At 39.4% G+C, this 20,461-nt stretch overlaps 1 protein-coding gene across 1 annotated transcript in view; it reads left to right on the plus strand.

Moving 5' to 3' along the window:
* The window catches only part of PPA2 (inorganic pyrophosphatase 2), a 38,743-nt gene extending 26,978 nt beyond the window's left edge, over positions 1 to 11,765 (plus strand). The window contains exons 9-12 of the mRNA XM_069783350.1: positions 1,686 to 1,771; positions 3,320 to 3,389; positions 10,512 to 10,551; positions 11,582 to 11,765. Of these exons, the coding sequence (XP_069639451.1) occupies positions 1,686 to 1,771; positions 3,320 to 3,389; positions 10,512 to 10,551; positions 11,582 to 11,610 (225 nt within the window). The 3' untranslated portion in view covers positions 11,611 to 11,765. The remainder of the gene's footprint in view (positions 1 to 1,685; positions 1,772 to 3,319; positions 3,390 to 10,511; positions 10,552 to 11,581) is intronic.
* The last annotated feature ends 8,696 nt before the right edge of the window (positions 11,766 to 20,461 follow it).

Raw genomic sequence — 20,461 nt, forward strand, 5'->3', positions numbered from 1 at the left:
ATTAGGCTAGGAATAAATAATGTTTGCTGCCTTCCATTTTATTCAGGGAGAATGCATGGGTTATTAAAGGAAGTCTGCAAAAAAACATTCAGTCCTAATCCTGACGAGACTTACACATGCATCTGTGTGTTTGTAGGGGTTTTTTTCACAGCATTTTCATTCTCCTTGTCAGAGAAATGAATGGATTGCCTTTTCAGGTATTTTTTCAGTCCTGGTTGATAAATTTTCCTTACTTCTTTTTTTAAGGCTATGCAGTTTGACAGACAGTGGGTTGCAGATTTTTTCATATTTGGTGTTTCCTCAAGGTATACTTTTTCCTGGTAATTCTATGTAAAAACATTTGAACTGTGTTTGGCTTGAAGGCCGAAAAAATATTTTCCCTTTTTTAGAAAAAAATGAATGGCATTTTAAACTACCAACAATAGAAATGGCCAGTATTTGAAAGGAGAGTAGACCTGGGAATAGACCTTGCTGAAGAAAATACCTGGATTTTACCAGAAGAAATTGGGTATGATTTGAGTAAGAGAGCTTTGCAAATCATGTATTGCACACTCTCTGTAGACTATTTTTGGCAAAGAATCACAGGTTCCTAATGAGTGATGTCCATGTGTCAGCTAGTTCAGCCTTGCAGTGTGCTATCAAAGTTATAAAATGCCTTCTAACCAGCACAGGCAACTTTGCATGTTTTGTCTGGTTAAAGAGATGCCCTGACTCCCCTCTGCACTAAAACTGTCTTTTAAATCAATCAAATGTAGAGCTGTGAGGCTTGATAACCTGATCATTCCCCTGTTCTCCCAGGAACTGCTCTTGGAGATTTTCCTCCTCTGTAAAGCAGAGTGTTGCTCTGTAGCGACAGTTTAACGGTATATCCCTGTCAGGCCATTGGAGTTCAGGCTTGAGGCACTGAATGCCCCAAGATAGCTGTTTTGGAGCACTTGAATAATTCTCAAGCATTTCTAGAGACCCAGGATGTGGCGAGGCAGCCATGGCTGTGCTCCAGCAGCTCTGGTGAAGTTCACAATGTTCCAGTGGCATTTTGCCAGGTCACTCCTTGTTAGGAAATGTGAATGTTCTGTTGGCAGCTTTTTGCAAGCCAGTCTAGATATCGTCATCTGGACACTGAGGGCTTATTTTACTTTATTTTTTTGAAGCGTTTTAATCCCTACCCCACCCCCAATATTACTTTGGTTTTAAACAAACAAAAACTGTTAAGCAGCTGACATGTTACGTTGTTGCAAATGCTTAAGTATATGATTAGGCAATTAATGAAGTAAAAGCAAATTTTGCCACTAGAGGGGAAACTTTAACTCTCACCCTGATGTGCACGTGTAACGGAGGAGTCATAGCTCACACACTTTGTCCCATTTAGGACCTGGTACACTTTTCTACAGCTGTAGGTGTCTGCTTAGCATCTATTGCTGATGTAATTTTTTTCCTTCAGCCTTCATGTTTTCTGGCTGCAGACTGAGGGAAAGTCCTGAATGTGTTGCCAGTGCATTTGACAGATAGTGAAGTTTGTTTCTTTTCATAAAAAGAGTGTTATATTTTCCAGAAATTTAATGAGACCTTGAAGGAGGCCCCTTAAAATAGCACATGAAACAGTATGTTTTAATAAACTAGTTCTGTGGCTTTTTTTCTGCTTAATAACATTTTAATTCATAAAACTTTTCCTTGATGTAAACTAGGATTTTGCTGTTGAAATTATTAAATCCACCCATGAATACTGGAAAGCTTTGCTTCATAAAAAGGCTGATGGAGGCACTATTAAGTGGTATGTATCCAGTCGTGTCTTTTCCTCTGTGTATTGTGCTGGTACTGGTGGTATTCAATATGTGGCAGCTATGCATGAACTTCTCAGATTTATTCATTTATGTACTTACTTACTTACTTTGAGGTGACAGGAATACTCATGGTTTTGATTGATAATTAATTGATAAGAGACTATGATTGACTAGTTGCACATTGTATGACAATGATTTACTGGTACGTGGTTCCAAAAATATATTGATTATATAAAAGTGAGATAGATTACTTCAACTTTCAAGAAATGGCCCCAGAGTGTGTGTTTGGGATGGTTTGGGGAGAATCTTGGTATACCGTGCAAATCCTCTTGTCACTGTTCTTTCCATCCTTCAGTGCTGCATTGCTGTGTTGCAAAATTATTTTGCAGCTTAGCATTCCATATTTTGTAGTTGCTCTCTGAAATGAGAACACCAAATTACTGTTCTTTACTACCTTTTGGCCTGATCTAAATTAAAATGGACTTCATTAAGCTCTCTGGACTGGTTTGCATTGGCACTTCCGGCACCAGAGGCCTCAAAGAGCAGGCAGGTATCTTTGCCTGGTGCTTTCCAAGGGCTGTAGATTGCCATTAGCTAAAGCAGAGGGCAAAGGCTATGGGGGAAGCTGTGCTCAGATAGTCACTCTTGTCTTCTACTTCATTGGGAAATGTGACTTTCTCTCTTGGAGCCATTTGAACACCTTAGGACTTGGATAGGTTGGTAGTACTGCTTTAGCATGGAAAGAATATGTAGGATAATATTCAAATTTTGGTCTTGGATCATTTCAGAGGCACTTTGAGCTTCACGTTCACAAAATTAAAAAATAAAGTTGCAGTCTTGCTTTGAGGAATTGAACTTCTTGCCATTTACTGTGTAGGACTTTAAAAACTCATGACTAAACTCACTTTTGCTGTGAAAGGATATATATTCATAGGGAAATGTTTCTGCCAACTGTTTGGTCCCAGAGTTTGTCTGCTCTCTGGAAGCAGTACAGGTATCTGCTGCTTTATGTAGGAGCAGAATTTTGACCTGTTTTTTCCTTCTTGTTAGACACTGCAGGCAGGTTCCTGCAAACCAAGGGTGGCCTGCCACAGAATCTGTCTATCTTTCAAGGCACAAGAGACAGGAGGATATTCACACCATCTGTGCTAGCCATCTAGGTGGTGTTCAACTCCCTCGGGAAGTGCCAGTTTCTCCTGCTGACTTTTTGGGGGGATTTAGTTTCTTAACTGTGGTCCTCTGAACTGTACCCAAGTTAGCTGCCAGAAGCACCAAGTGTGAGCACTGCTTGCGTTCATATAGAACATATAGCCTAAAAAATCCCTCAAACCCAAAGAAACAAAGAACACCCCTCCACACCCCTGTTCCCTTCCAACATTACTGGTTAGTTCGTGTTTTTGACTTCCTCATTTCTTGCAGGTACATATTTCTGAGCTCTGTATGTGAAGGTGTTGGTTTTTTTTTTTCCCATAGGTACTTAATTGTGTGTGGCTCTTTTCCACTGATTGGTAAAACATGTTTTTAATTTTATTTTTCAGCACAAATGTTCTGGTGAGTGGCAGCCCATTTTGTTGCAGTGAGGAGGATGCCCGATTGATTGTGCAGTCGGTAAGGTTAATATTTACTTTTTTCCACCTTTTTTTTCTATAAAGTGATTAATACGAAAAGAAGATGCAGAGCTCCAGAACTGAAATAAAGCAGCTAAACTGAAATGGTCCTTAGACAAAAAATTAAGGCATAAAATAAAAGTAAAAGCACAAAGGTTGTGGGGGAAATGTACATTATAATATGAACCTTTCATTGCAGTGGTCTAATTGTGCTTTCTGGCAGGTTCATTACTGTTCTGGTAAGGTTTTTTTTGTTTTGGGTTTTTGGGTTTTTTTCCTCCTTCTGCAGTGCTGTTTCTTCTGATCCTGAATAGCAAGATGGACTGCTATTTGTATCTAGCCTGCTGTCTTCTCTGTCTCCCCTGTTGCCATGAGTTACCACCCAGTGTTAGAACTCATTGACTAGCTGACTGTAGTCCCTAATCACTAAAGGGATCCTTTGTTTGTCTACTTGCATAATTAAATGTATTGCTGTAAGAGGGGGATGCTGTTTTGAATGTTTCTTAAAGAATGCCTGTCATATTCTGAAAATTAACATAAAATTAAACCATGCAGGTTTCCTGTTCAGGCAAGAAAAATGTCCTGCAGGTCTGATGCTTTCATGTGCAAATGCAAATTCCCTCCATTTTAAAATATGCTAGTTTGGATGCCAGAAGTTAAGCAAAGTTACCAGAAATTACATGGGGAAAAGTACCCCCAAGTATTGCCTTTTTTTTTTTTTTTTTTTTTTTAAACATATGCCATGATTGAGCCTGTGCTCATGACCACATGAGCATGGCAGGTATTTTGCACATGTGCATGGCTGCCTGGGCAGCCAGTGTTTTGCCCCAATAGTCACAGTAATTATGCAAGTTCAGGTGTTAAAGGAGACGCCATCCACTGTCTGCGCAGTTAACATTCCAACAGCATTTCTATTAAGAATGTGTTGTCCTGGGTGGTGTTCTGTCACAAGCAAATAAGACTGTCAGTTGCAAAGAAGAGTTGGTTCAAGTCATAAAGAAGTGCCAAACCTGTTTCCTATTCAGGTCTCTTGCTTTCAGCACTTTCTTAAAAGTACCTTTATGGTTGCACTTGTGAATGTTGATTAATGGGACTTCTAAGTTTTAAATGAAAGAAAAACTAATTTTGGAATTCAAATATGTTTTTAGACATGTCAGTCACAGCTATAAGCAAATATTTACCTCCTCTATACTTCCAAATTTACAATAACTTTTAGTGAGTGTTTAAATGCAACTAAAATTTCAAGTTCAAATGTATTTGGAATGTGACAAACCTGCAAAGGAATATTCCCTTTTGTGTTCTGTGCTGTTTGTACTTTGAAGCGTGTAAGGTAAATAATTATCTGTGTAAATTGGCATTATCCATTATTTTGACTCTTAATAATAGATCAAAATTTTTCCTGTTTTTTTGAGGAGGTTAGTAAAACCAGTTCATAAAATTGGTACCTTGTATCAAACTTTAATGTCTCTTTTTATTATGAGTGCTTGCCTTCTTATCAAATATTACCACTTCTTGGCTTTTTTGTGCCTCACGTTCATTTACTTTTTTTTTTAAGTTATATTGGTTTTAAGTTAAACTTTTTGTGAAGTTGTCATCACATACTCCTTTCCATCATTCTGTTTAAGTTCAGTCTAAATATTTTAATTGTGTCTTTGCAGGGTACTATCTCTTGGTACTTTTCAGACAGGGAAAAGATGCAATGCTCTTTTAAACACTGTTCATACTGCATGCAGTTTCCAATCTATGACAACTAAAAAAAGTAAAATGCTCTTGAGTTATGAATGGTGGACAGTCAAACTCTAAATATAAGCAGGGAGGTTGACTTGCACATTTCAAAAAAGTATCTTTTTGTCTAGTGCACTACACTGCCCACTTTGGTTGTCAGGCATTCATCTCTTTCAAACTGAAGTGAAAGCACATGAGTGTTGGCTGCAGAATTTTAATGGCTGTGGTAATTTTAAATGAAAGCTGCCTGTGTCTGGGGTTTTTTTTGTTTGTGGTTTTTTGTTTTTTTGTTTTTTTTTAAACTAAAACCAGATACATTTTCTGCTAACTTATGTCCATCTATTAACTTCTGGATAAAAACAGAAGAATGAAAGCTAAGGTAGAGATTTTGTATGCAAGTAAAGTGAGAAACATTTTAGCTACTGCAAAGTTTCTGAGCTACTTGTGCAGCGAGAGCTGATTCCCTACAATTCTGTTTCTTGGGTCAGGCTCCAATTACGGAATTTTTGAGTGGGTGATAATTGCCTTAAATCAGGTATATTGAGTTCTTAAAAACAAAACAGAACCACCCAAAAAGCAACACTCAGTATTGTTATGAACCAATTTTTATGGTGAGCAAGAGAACTATAAGAACCAAATGGAAAACAAACAAATCCTTACCAAATGCTTACCAAATTGTGCACTAATCAGAATTTCACATAGATTTTGACTGGGTAGTTGCCAAGATAGTCCGTTGATTTCAGTAGGATTTATTGTGCTATTATCTGACCTTTCATTATTTTACAGATACGGGACTAGAACAGCTTGTCTGTATTGGGGAATTTTCACTCCACTGAGTTAGTTTCTAGACGATAGGCACATGTACTGTCATATGTATTGGTGGCAAACTGGGAATGATTCTACAGTTGGTCAAGTTGCCATGTCCAGTCAATCCTAAAGAGACAGAAGATAATCTGTGCATATGGGAACACACACTGAACATTTGAACCAGCCAAAATTACACCAGCCCCCTGCAACTACAAACCCAGCTGAGTTTTAACACTAGGTAGTGAATATTTCTAGTGTTCTCTAGCCTCTGAAAATTGTTTCATCTCTTTCTTAGCTCCAGTGTTAGTGTATGTTGAAAACTAAACCCAGGAGGAATAAAGCTTCATAGCTGAATGTGTTAGTGCTGAGATGTACTGTTTATTTCAGGCTTTTAAGTGTTGCCATCTGTAAAACTGACCAGGACAGCCAAACCTTTGTTTAACATTAATCCTGAGAACTGCTTGCTCACTTGCTCTGTGAAGAAGCTGCTGAGGACTTTGCAAGTTGGAAAATCTCCAAGACAATCTATATATAGTTAGCAGAGCAGTGTTTCTCAGACTTATCACATAATTCTTCCCCTATAATACTGGAAAGTGGACTAGGAAGGCTTTGCTAGATGAGGTCTCTTTTGATAAAATGCAGAACCGTGTTTTACAGGGGAAAATACTTGGCTTTTCCTGATAATTTAAAAATTTAAAAAAAAAATTTGAATCTGTGTACTTAACTAATGTGTTTCAAATAATTCAGATCTAATCAAGAAAGTCTGTTAACTGCCTTTCTTCCTACATGTTTTCTGTGAGGACGTTTCCATTTGGGACTTGGTAGAAGCAGAATTTTCTGTTCAGTGGCCAGTTGTGAAACAAAAAATTGGTGGGGTTTTTGCTCTGGGTTTTTTGGTTTTGTGGGTTTGTTTTGTTTTGTTTTTTAAATTATATTATTTACTTGTTTGGTTTTTTAAACAGTGTTCCAAATGAAAGGGTTGTGTAGTAAAGAGATTCCTCATTTGGTGGGATATGGTTTTGATTTGTTCCTGGTGGGAAGGTGTTGAGTCCTTATATCAAACTTCCTGAGTAATTATCCCAGAAGTGGGAGGCACCTCCTTATACATGGTGACCACTGGTTCTCCCTGCCTTATGAGATAAAGCTTTGGTTTTACTGGAAAGAGAGGGGAGGTTCTGGTGTTAAGGCCTGGAAGATGCTTTACATAAAGCACAAGAGCTCTCCATCCCCACATCTAAGAAATCAGGAAAGGATGGCAAGAGACCCACATGGATGATTCAAGACCTGCTGGTCAAAATAAAGGGCAAGAAGGAAATACACAGAAACTGGAAGCAGGGGCAAGTATCCTGGGAAGAGTGTAGGGACATTGCCTGGTTGTATAGGGATGGGGTCGGGAATGTGAAGGCATGGTTGGAGTTGAACTTGGCAAGGGACGCAAAGAGTAATAAGGACTTCTATAGGTATGTCAGCCAGAAAAGGAGGGTCAAAGAAAATGTACCCCACCCTGATGAACACAACTGGCAAACAGGTAACAACGGTTGAGGAGAAGGCTGAGGCACTCAAGAACTTTTTTTTAACTCAGTCTTCACTGGCAACCTTTCTTCCCACACCTCTCAAGTGGATGGACCTCAAGGCAGGTACCAAGGGAGCAAAGTCCCACTGTAAGAGAAGATCCGGTTTGTGACTGCCTGAGGAACCTGAACATACATAAGCCTACGGGAACTGATGAGATGCATCCCAGAGTCCTGAGGGAATTGGCTGATGTAGTTGCCAAGCCAGTCTCCATGATATTTGAAAAGTCATGGGAGTCAGGTGAAGTCCTTGGTGACTGGAAAAAGGAACATTGCACCTATTTTTAAAAAGGGTTGGAAGGAGGACCCAGGGAACTACTAACCTGTCAGCCTCGCCTCTGTGCCTGGGAAAGATCATGGAACAAATCCTCCTAGAAGCTATGCTAAGTCACATGGAGGACAGGGAGGTGATTCAAGACAGCCAGCGTGGCTTCACCAAGGGCAGGACTTGCCTGACAAACCTAGTGGCCTTCTGTGATGGAGTGTCTGTATCAGTGGACAAGGGAAGAGCTATGGATGTCATCTATCTGGACCTCTGTAAGGCCTTTGACACAGTCCCCCACAAAATCCTTCTCTCTGAATTGGAGAGATATGGATTTGATGGATGGACTGTTTGGTGGATGAAGAATTGGTTTGATGCTCGTGTCCAGAGAGGAGTGGTCAACAGTTCAATGTCTGCATGGAAATCAGTGATGAGGGGTGTCCCTCGGGTCGCTACTGGGACCAGTACTGTTTAATATCTTCATCAGTGACATAGACAGTGGGATTGAGTGCATCCTCATCAGGTTTGCAGATGACATGCCTGAAGAATGGGATGCCACCCAGAGGGACCTGGACAAGCTGGAGAATTGGACCCATGTGAACCTGGTGAGGTTCAACAAGGCTAAGTGCAAGTCCTGCGCTCGGGTCAGGGCAGCCCTGGGTATCAATATAGACTGGGGGATGAAGGGATTGAGAGCAGCCCTGCGGAGAAGGACTTGGGGGTACTAGTGGATGAAAAACTGGACATGAGCTGACAATGTGCACTCGCAGCCCAGAAAGCCAACCGTATCCTGGGCTGCATCAAAAGAAGTGTGGCCAGCAGGTTGAGGGAGGTGATTCTGCCCCTCTGCTCTGCTCTGGTGAGGCCCCACCTGGAGTATTGTGTTCACCTCTGGAGTCCTTGGCCCAGGAAAGACATGGACCCGTTGGAGCAGGTCCAGAGGGTGGCCATGAAAATGATGAGAGGGCTGGAACGCTTCTCCTGTGAGGACACGCTTAGAGAGTTGGGGTGATTCAGCCTGGAGAAGAGAAGGCTCTGGGGAGACCTTACAGCAGTCTTCCAGTACTTAAAGGGGGCTTGTGAGAAAGATGGGGACAAACTTTTAGCAGGGCCTGCTATGATAGGACAAGGGGTAATGGTTTTAAACTAAAAGAGGGTAAATTCAGGCTAGATATAAGGAAGAATTTTTTACAATGAGGGTAGTGAAACACTAGAAGAGGTTGCCCAGAGAGATTGTAGATGCCACATCGCTGGAAGCATTCAAGGTGAGGTTGAACAGCGATTTGAGCAACCTGATCTAATTGAAGATGTCCGTGCTCATTGCAGGGGGATTGGACTAGATGACCTTTAAAGGTCCCTTCCAATCCAAATGATTCTATGATTCTAAGACCTAGATTATCTTTGTCATACTGGCACACCCTTTTCAGACCAGTCACATAACCCCCCTGTGCAGGTAATTATCCTAGGTAAAGTGGGAAAAAAAATACTGTTTTTTCCCTTCCCTCCTCACAGGCTTTGACCTGCTCTTCCCTGGGTAGAGACCTGTGCCTGCTTGGGGGAGGCAGGCTCGCGAGGGAATTCCACACCAGTGCAGCTCAGTCTGAGTGCTGCACTGTGCTAAGCCTGGCTGTGCGGCTTCTGGGTCAGTTTCCCTGCCTGCAGGATACTGCAAAGTTTTCATTAATGTCTTCACATGCTGTTAAGTAGTGACAGGAAGTTCCACGTGTTGGTGTGGAAGACATGGGTGGTCATTGTGCAGCTTTGTTCTCCTGAAGCTTCAAACAGCTGTAAACTGTGCCTTTGAGCTGGTTGGGGGTTTTTTTGCATGGTTCACCTAAGTGATTACTCCTGGGCTTATCTTCTTGGGTAAGTGTAGTTGGAGGAGGCTTGTGTCATGGCAAAAGCCAACATCCACATGTTTTTTGCACTTGGTTTGTGTGTGTGAGTGAGCGTGGCGGGTTTTCTTGTGCTGAGGTGTTCTCTGCTTCTTTCCCATCAGTTCTGTCAGTTGGAAAACTTGCTGTTTGTAAGGAGCTGATGGAAGGGCAGTGGAGGATTGTTGCTATGAAAGTAACTAGCATCCTTGTTGAGAGGCAAGTTGCTTCCAGCTGGTGTTAAAACTGGCTTTAATTTTGTCCTTTAAGTAATAGGACAAGACATGCTATGTAATACTGTGATTGAATAGTGGTCTATCCAGCTTTGAAATGGACCTAGACTTACAGTCCTGGACCTGTTTTTTTTTAAATGATTTGTCATTTTCCACAGAATTGAATCCTACTCTGTCAAAATGTGGTTGTAAAAGAGTTTAATTACACATTTATTTAAAAACGTTTGCATATATGTAATGTAAATTGTGTGTGTGTGTATATATTCACGTGTACCTTTATACTGAAAAATGTAATGTAGTTGGAAAGGCGTTTTTTACTCGTATATAAACAGCAAATCCTGTAACCCTCAAAGACAATACAGTAGGAAAATCCCCTTTACATTAGGTAAGATGTTGATCTATTACTCATTATGTGTGTTTTGTCATTTATGTGCAACCAAGAAATTCATACAGTAGTTACAGGGGAAAAAAAAGAAAAGGGAAATTCTGTAAGGTAGAGCATTGCCCTGTGGGGGCAAGAGAAAGTTCTGTTTGTATTAATATCTCTTGACTTAAGCAGTAGAATAGCTTTGAGTTTTGGTGCTACCTGTGAAACTTAAACTAAACACTGATATGTTGCTTTGTTTTTTGTTTTTTTTTTTCTTTTTTTAGGCACCAGTGCCTGTGAATGGAGATTCTGTTTCCCCAGAAGGTACATTTTTCCCCAAATGCCATGTGATTTCTTTAATTGTTTGCTTTAAAAATTGACATAAAAACTGTCATGTTGAAAAAATGTGGGTTTGTGCATATGAGAATGATAATAGTTCTGTTCTGTCAGACTGTAATTCCTGTCCACTGTTAAATAGAACATGGGGAGAAATTCATGGATGGTTTGTGGGAGAAGATTGCTTTTGAAAAGTGTAGTCCACATAAAAAGATAAGAAGACTGAATTTTTTTGTCACTGATCATGGAAGGCAAATGCATGACATTTATCCTTTTTCAAGGAGAAAGGTTGCTTTGCCTTAGTTTTTGTCATTCCTCACAGTAGCTACCTAATCAAATAAACAGCCCCTTCTCCTAAAAGTGACATAACCATACTTAATTTTCAAGTGTAAGTTCTAAAGACAAAATTCTGTCTTTCATTATGACTTTTTCATGTTAACAGAACATGTGTTTTTCGTCAAGAAAGAAGAATGCATCCTACATTTTCATTTTTGTTAACTACTTTAAAAAAAAGACTTTTTTTCTACTGGCAGGAACTATAGAGAAGACATACGTGCTTTTTGAGATGGAGGGAGTTACAGAAACACTAAGAGAAACGTAGTCATGAGTCAAGTTCCAGATTGTTTGCAAAGTAACATCTGTGTAGTCCATGTCATGGGAAAGCATGTTGCATTCCATTTAGCCTTATATGGCATGCCAATAAATAGCATTTATTTACTGAACCATTACATCTCAGGCCTCTGATGGACAACTGAACATAATCTGCCTGATCTTTGATGTTTTCCAGGGATGGTCACATCAGCGTTGTGACTTGTTGCAGGATTGTTTCAGCCAAACTATTAAAGTGAACAGATACTATTTTGAGGCTGTGGTTTACATAGGCTGGTGATAGAGCTCACCAGTATTGTTACAGGAGGGGATATAGCTGAAAGGGCAGAATGTTGCTTTTTCAAGTGTTTGTGTCTGGCTAGTTGTATAGTACTAATGTAATTCTTGATGTGTATTTTTTTTGTTTTAGTTGATTCCTGGCACTTTTTTCCCAAGTGATCATCAAAGTGTTCTGAAGCTGCATCATCAAATCTTAAAGCCATCCCTTTTTTGAAGACAGGCAAAAGCACTAATTGTTGGGTTCCTGTTGAAACAACTTTTCAACTTGTGTAAACCTTCTGTCATGTAAATAAACACTGACATCACAAAATGAATGTTTCCTTTCTATGTCTGTCTTTGTGCAGGGTGGAGCAGAGGGAAGAGGAGGACTTGCTTGTTTGTTTCTGAATCTCAGAAGTCCAGAATTGCTCTTATCCACTCCTGAAGTGTAGTATCAAATGAGATGGGAGATAAGGTGTTTTCAACCTTGTTCTCCAGATTTTGGGATAATCCAGCCATCAGGTGCATAGAAGACTCTGTTAATTTGTATCTTAGGGCTTGTCTGGCCACCCTTACTGTAATCTGTTTCAAGGAGACAATAATCTTTATGTAATAGGCTTAGCAGTTTACCATGTTCTTCAATATGCAGCTGTGCATTGTTTCCTGAGTTGTATTCACTGTTCTGCCCAGTTGTCTTTGCATGCTTCATAGAGTTATGAGCAGAGCATACTTGTTTTAAAAAAACAAATACAACTTCACTCCAAAGAGTAATTCAACTAGGAAGGGCTAATGCTGTAACAATTGAAGTAAGGATGCATGTGTGCTCTGTACTACATCCTGTTTTGATAACTTGTGTGTTCCATCACACAGGAAGGACTTTCCGTATGGAAAGCTTCCATTTTTAGAATTGTGTATGCCTGATGGCTTTTCATAGTTCCTCATTCAGTGAGACAAGATTAATAAAATGTATAGAACTGAGCTTTGTGCTTTCATGGTAAAAATATCTGCCGTTTTTTCTACTGCAGGATTATATCTGGCCTGTTTGTACCCATGGTGTTCATTAAAAACAAAACCAAAAAAAGCCAGCTGTTAAGTAGAAAGAGAGGAAATGATAACATAGACAGACAGCTTTATCCAGCTTGTTACTGAGACCAAAGGTGAGCATTGTCTGCTTTGTATGATGACTGAAACAAGGTTAATATCGCTGACACACAATGGAGATGGAAGATAAAGAACTGAAAAAGTTAGGCTGTGGCTTGCCATAGAGGACTAACTTTTCTTTACAAAGAATACGTTATTAGTAAGAAAGCTTATGCCTTTGGGAATGTTTCTTTGATTTTAGGAGGTGATTTTCCTGGTCTAGAGACTTTCCTGTAGAATACTGTCTAGTGTGTAAGCACCAGTCACTTTGGACATCTCAGTTTGGGCCTCAGCACTTAGGAGTAGAGAGAGTTCTCCCATCTGCATAGAGTTTTGCATTGTTTTATACACAGAGTTTAGGTGTGGTATGAAAAATGCAACGTAAACCTCAGATATTAAGGACTAATTTTTTTTTAAGTCAAGAGATACGTTACATCCAACATACATTTACACTACTGATTTCCCATACTTTATTTTATACTTTAGAATTCTAAGTATGTGCAGCATTGTACCTACAGATATAATGGCCTTTTTTTTTTTTTTTAAATAGAGTAAATGTTTCCCTAGTGTCTTGGTTTCTTGTGCAGCCTCTCAGTATGAGATTACTCTGGTTAGAGGTGAGCACTTGTAGGAGTGCTGAACAGCTGCTGTATTTGCCCGTTTGGTGGTACATCTAGGAGGCTTACTGTTCTGTAAAGTGCTTAGGGACAGCTGGACAATGAAGGGCACTGTATAAAATCAAATTATCTTCCCTGTACAGTGGTCACTGCTGTCCTTACCCACCTCCCTCTTTTTTTTTTTAAGACATAGAATGAAGAGCTGTATGCATATGAAAAACAAGTATTGATTACAAACATACCCATGCTGAACTATCAAGAGTAGGTCAGAAGTTACTTCATTTTTACTTCAAATAATTTTAGTAGTGTTTTTTAATTTATAACTGTGTTGATGGCATGTGGTTAGGAATTCAGGAGAAATAAATTTCTAGATCAGATTAGACCTTGTGCAAGAAAATAACAAATAGTACTTGGGAAAGCTGAGAATTGAAGTGATTGGAAATGCCTAATACTGTCATAAATTTGAAAATGTTAAAATATTTCTTCCATGTAGAGTATATAAACAGATGACTGTCTTGTGTTCAGACTGCTTTCAACATGTGTTTATGCACATTTTCTAAAGATTTTTCCCAAGTGGGATTAAAAGATGTACAGTTACGTGTAGCCTTGCTGCTAAAATGTACTGAATGCTACTGATGTGGATTCAGAAATGAAGCGTAATGAAATAGCTGTGGAGAGAATGTCTGCTAATAAGAGAATTAGGGGGATGGGACAGAGAAACTAGAATATATTTTTCAGATCTCCTCAGGAAAAACAAAGTTGTGGAATAAACACTTTTTATTTTATTTTGGCTTTTTTCGCAGGCTGGGTCTTCTCTTTGTCTGTATTTATATGCCTATATTATTGTATTTAAAATTGGCTTCATTGTAGTGGGAAGTTTAGTGTAGCAGTGTCTACTTCTTGGTAGTTCTATGAAAAGAACTTTCATATCTGATACTAATATTTCCTGGAAAGATGTCTTGAAGAGAAATAGATATCTTCCACCCCCCCACCCCACCCTCCCACCCCACCCCCCCCCGAAATAAATCCATCTTAACTGTATTTTCTGTGTTGAATATATAATACACACATGTATATATTTCTTTTAAGGATAACTTTGCATCTCAATGTTGTCTTTTTGTCTGTTTTGGAGAGAAAGAAGAGGTTACTCCCCCCTCCCCTAACTATTTTGATCGTGAAGGTTCTTTTTACATATGTAGATCATTAACTGCTGCTCAAAGTAGTACCTTTTACTGACATGGAGTCTGCACTTCTCCCCCCAGTCAAAAATGGGGTTTGAGGTTTTTTTATGTGGAAGTAACGTCCATTATTCTTTAAAGTGTGAAAATAAAAGGATTGTGAAAATAGCATGCTATTGTAACAGTTGTCACTGTTAGGATGTTATTTTCATGCTGTTAGTAACAACGGACATCCTCTGAAAACCCCCAGAAGAATAGAAAGTAATTCTGAATTGTGTTTGGGAGAACTGTTCATAGATGTTATGCAAGGAGAGTGCCTTACTATAACTTGCCTGTGGTTGCCACTTGTATTAATACTTGAGAGCTACAGCATGAAGCAGCCCTAAGCTGACTGAAGTATTATTTCATGCTTCTCTTTGCTTTTACTGAGATAGAATCTTTTTAATGGATTGTAGTTCAATTTCAGCCCAGTTAAAAGGCAAAAACAGTATTAAGTCAGTAGGGTACAAAATTTTTTTTCCCTGTCTTTGCTGTAAAGCTTAAGGTGATTTCTTACCAGGTTTCATAACCTGGGTTCCAGTCCCTGAGGACAAGAGATCTGGGATTTAGAGAGCAAAGAGGTGAAAGTTAACTGGAAGAGAACAGAAAGAATGGAAGACAGATCTAGGAGGTTAAGGCAAATCAAAGTAATTAATAGAACATCAAACAGGAGTGACTGAAATGCTTTAAAACAATTTTGCCTAAATATTGCAGCAATATGTGACTGCTGATTTCATGGAACTGGAGATGTCAATAGGATGCATTTGCCAAGGAAGAACACTTATCTACCACACAGAAGTTGGAATTGCATCCCCTAAATGCCTGGAAATAGTACTTTAATCTTTGCTCTCCTGAGTGGGGGAAAACAATGGAAAGCAGCAATTGTATTTATTGTTGTGTTGACTTTCTGGGAGTCTTTTGGGTTGTGCAGAGATGACCTGGGTGGTCAGCAATGTTGACTGACTGATCCACACACAGTCTTTGATTTCTCACAGCTTACTGTTCTGTGCATCAGGATACTGGATGTATGCAGCGCTCTCTTCCTGAAACTACAGATGGGGTCTAGAGGGTAGACCAAAAAAAGCCGAGCTCACTGCAGTAGATTGTCACTTTGTGATTATTTGTTGGCTTTGGCTAATTAAAATTAATTAATTGCTAATTCTTGTGGCAGAAGCTTTTAAGTGTTCTGGAGCTACAGGCAGAATTCAGATAGTGCTGCATGTTTTCTCTCATTCTCAATCTGGTAAGTTACAACTGTATCAACCTTATCAGTGATTGAATATGCTAAGTCAAAAGTAAGATTTTTGCTGGTGATTTGGTCTACTGCAAGGGTCAGAAAAGGGTTTCCTGTTGTAAGGGAAAATGCAGAAGCCAAAAAGAATTGCACTATTCTGTGCATGAAGAATATGTCTTATGTGCCAGAACACTCCTGCCTGTTAGCTTTTTTCCCTTAAAACATCCTCATAAAGTTTCTAGATTCTTCGCAGATGTCACGAAGTTTAATACTAACTTTTTTGTTTATTATCTTTGGAAGAATAATACTTGCATTACCCAGGTATTACAGCACATATGCAAATTTATGTGTTCAGTTGCACTCATTGTGGTTTGCTTCTGTATATGTATTAATGCTTGCCTGGAAATTAAAGGGTCTCTTTCAGACCTGAAGATCTGGGTTTGTGTGCAGTGTTCAGTACTAATAGATCACTGGATGGTCATGTAAGCTTCTCTTTCAGGATGAAGAGAGTATGTGTAGTCACTGAAATGGCTGCACTTTGTAGCTGTTACTAGATTTATGCTCATTTATTGGTGTGTGTATCAGGACAGGGATATTGGAATGCTATGAAACTGGTTTGTCTGCTTTGTGTATCTGACTGCTGTCTGCTACTATTATACCAACTACACGTTTGGGATTTTTCTTAGCATTTTGTATTTCACATTTGAAAACATGCTGAAGAATAAACATCTACTTGGTATCAAAAGCCTTAGTTTGGAATACAAAGAATTAACTTTAAATTCTGCTTTTCCATAGTGTACCTTGTGGGCTTGGGCAGACCATGTAATCTTTATGCTACCTGTAAAATGGGTAGAGAAGTTTCTTCTGTGAGTGGTCTTTCTACCAAATGGAGACCTGACACTTCCCCCACATTGAGAGGGGAATTCCTTCCAGTGTCTAGGAAAACATAGGACACATTCACCTTTGTTTACAGTGAGAAGGTTAGCTATACCGACAGGCTTTCTGAAGGATGTGACTGAAAACGCAGGCTTTGCTAATCTGCTGGTCGGACTGATCTGCCCAAGGGTTGTCTGATGGCATAGTTATCTTAAGAGTGAAAAGAGCATTAATGGTGGTGAAAGTTCAAGGTGTAAATTGGCATCTTCATCCTTGTGAGTTCTGCAGAAGACTAGACTCTATTCTTAAGCAGTTCTTTCAAGTCCCCTGATGGCCTGTGTGTGGTGTTTCTGGAGTGCAGAAAAGCCAATTTCAAAGTGTAACTCTTGACCACCTGGGAGTTCTGATCATGTTAACTCTTACATCATAGGAGGCCTAGGAACAAAGCCGGTTTAAGAGTCGAAGTGAAAATGTCCTGCTAGTTCATGCTATTTAGAAGACCTGTTATGTGGTAAAAAATCAGTCTAGATGAGTGGCATTTGGCAGCCTGCTCTCCCTGGAGAGCTGGGACGAGAGGGAAGGCACAGTCAGGTGAGGACAAAATTCCCCTGACACACTGAAATTTACTTCTTGTCTCATTATTGCCTTGCTTTGACTAGATTATTTATTCCTTATATGTGATTATTTGGGAATCAAGAATTTAGGAATTCCTAGCCCTTTACTTGGGCAGTTTTCTGACTCGGACAAACCCCATAAACCTTTATCTATCTCTCTTTCGCTTTTTGTCTGTTTATATAGGGCCAGTATGTGTTTATGTTACAGTAATGTTGTGGGCATTAGTTGCTTAAAAACTTTAAACATCAAGGAAGCCTTATTACTAACAGATGTCTCTCTACCATGTAGGTTGGCAGCACAAAGTTTCTAAGTGTGCAGACGAGGAGTTTTGGAATCCTGTCAAACTTTCTATAGCTTTGTGGGTGTGTAAGGGAAATCCTGCAAGAGAAAAGGAGTCAGGGTAAGAGCAGGGCAGCTGAGCAAGGGTCATTGTGAAGTGTGTATGAAAAGAAAGTTGTAGCTGGCTGTGCAGCTAACTGGGAGAACAAGAAGGGAATGACGGGACCCAAATGTGGGAAAGGAAATGGCATCTCCTATCTTAATACGAGAGGAGATTTGAAATTCATGTTTCTGTGGACCTAAGTGTCTACAGAACATCTTTGTTATCTACAAATCATATAAAGGTGTTGCTCCCCGATTATGATAATCTGCTTTGTAAAAGTAGCTCTCTGATTCACTTAGCTCTCTTATCTTGAGCTGGAATGGTTTGTGGGACCTCCAACTGAAATGCAAATTAGCCTTAGATGTCTCTCCTCAATGCACACTTCTTGGAAAAAGTGACACAATTCTTGAAAATATCATAATGATGTTTCTGTGACATGCAAGCTCTCTGTTATATACGTAGTATACCTAATCTGAATCATACCAATATGCTTATGGTCTGCCTGAAAGTGTAATGTATGCAAGTTGCACAGCGTGTGATATTTTTCACTGAATGTGTGATCTGGTGATCTCATGTAAAAACAAAAGTTATTTTTTCAGAGAAGGGAGAAAAATGCGGGTGGAGAGAAGTGCCTTTTACCAGGAATGGACCAAGCAAGCTGTAGCAGTTAATGAACATATGCACACCAGCTCCTAACTTAAAGCCTAATCCCTTTCTAAATATAGGTTTATTAAAATAAGTTTAGCAAAAATTGTTTCTTTATGATGTTTAGTTGCATAGTGAATAGAGGTAGCTGACTCATTTCCAGTTCTCTTCTGCAATAATCAGGTTTTGCTTTCTGAATGTTCAAATTGTAAATTTTTCCTATTTAAAAATGCCTATTTTAAAGTTCTTCATTTTGAAACAATGTTGCCTTGAAGTCTTCTGAACCATCAAATGATATAGAGTATCCATAGAAATGAAATGCTCATTCCCTATAACAACTAGGAAGCTATTTTTTTCTGATTTTAAAGATGCTATTTTTCAGAGTATGAATAATGAAAAAAACTCATTTTGCAGCCATAACCATTTTCTGCATCTATTAGAACTTGTTGCAGTCATGATCAGAGAGCATTGTAGTACGTACGTTGAAATATATATAGCACCTCAAAGAGCTAACACTCTGAATAGGAAAACAGGTAAGAGATGGGAGAAGAATTAAATGCTATTCCTGTTCTGGTATTGAGAGAACTTGAGCAGTGAACATGAGTGGGTTACTCGGGGACAGTGGCTGATATGTGAAGGTGGTGAACTCTACAGAGATTTATCCTGACCTCTCAACCTCTATACTGTAATACCATGGTGTTATTGTTTGACAAACAGTTATATAATATATGGAGCAATGGTGGCTGCTTGTAACACAAAACAGTCATGTAAGCAGGACTAAAGTTTAAGTGATAAATCTATCATACCCTAAGTAGTAAAAATGTAGGATGCCGGGACCTTAGATCCATGCTGTTGTGTTTTAATGTCTTGTTGGTCCATGTACCACATGTTGCTGAGGCCCACAATAGGAAACCTTGTGTTCACAAAGGAGATAAAAGTAAACCAAGTGTGACTCACCTTCAAGGAAGTACTTTTCCCTGGCCTAAAACCTATCTATTGTGTCCTTTTGCCAGCTGAATCCTAGAGCTTCCATGAACAGCACCAACCAACATGTATTTCGCTAATGTGCAACCAAACTGTGAAGAGTTACTGCCTTCCAGGAGTTAAGCTAGCATCACTTGAATTGTTTTTGCAAACCCTCTGAGCTGGTATTTGGAAATTACTGACCTGCACTATGTTACTATGAAACACTTTTACAGCATTGAAAGAGAACTGTCACCTTACACCTGGTGCCAGGGGTAGGAGGTTAAAATCCTATATTACATGAAGAAACTTTTGCATCTAATGCAGACCTACTGAGGTCTTGTCTTACTTCCAATCTTGTCATGTTGATGAAAGTGTAAACTAGAGGCAGTTCCTTTGGCAGGGTGACTGAAAATATTTGTGTGATGGGACTGTAGCCATTTAAGTTGAACTATTCATACAGTCCCAATAATTAACTATATTTGTTAGTAGTTTTCCATTAATGGTGTAGGAGTCTGTATATTTGGCTTTTTATTTAAGCTGATGATGTTTGTTTCAGTAAAAGTGTGGTGTTCCAACCATATGGTCCAATGTTAACATGTTTAATGCCAGCAGCAGAATATTTACATTAAAGGACATGGAGCCAAGTTAAACTCAATTGCAACTTTATTAACTGGATTACAGTATTATCAGCAAAAAACAGCTGTGATAATCAATTGAGTGATCTCTTGCTTTTTTTCCTCTTTAATTTTCCAAACACACTGAGGCAGATCTGCCTTTGCTGGAAGCTGTGCTCTAAGTACTGTCTTAAGTCCTAGTGCAGCAGGGTAGAGTGGGTTCCAACAGGCCTTCCACTTGGACCTGAAACCCTTGAGAGGGAAGGATAGGAAGGTAAGCATATCCATGATTTTATTCCATAGTCCCTCCCTCTTGTTAGGGGACTAGAAGGTGTTATGTGCTTTCTTTTGGCAATGCATGATTTAGCTATGTTAAATTAAGCAGCAGTTCTGGAAGAGAGATTTTACAGGTAAGACTGAGACAGTTGAGTAGATTGTCCCCAAAATGCTGTGGATGCAAAATGTTTAACTGTAGCAAATGCCTCATGAGGTTTCCACCTCTCAGATCAGGCTTGCAAAGATTTGCAGTTTTGATTGTGTAGCTGAACCAAGGGCATTTTGATAGAAATGGCTAAAGGAGGGATAACTGGACTGAACAAGTCAGCAGATTTGAGGAAGTGGTTAACTCTGAGCAAGGCATGGCATGAACGGTTAGTGGTGGATGTCTCTTCTGCTCTGTTGCAGCTAGGGGAAATGGTCTGTTCATAGATGGTGTCAGAACCGGG

The sequence above is a fragment of the Haliaeetus albicilla genome, chromosome 1 (genome assembly GCF_947461875.1).
Source record: "Haliaeetus albicilla chromosome 1, bHalAlb1.1, whole genome shotgun sequence".
Taxonomy (NCBI): Eukaryota; Metazoa; Chordata; class Aves; order Accipitriformes; family Accipitridae; genus Haliaeetus; species Haliaeetus albicilla.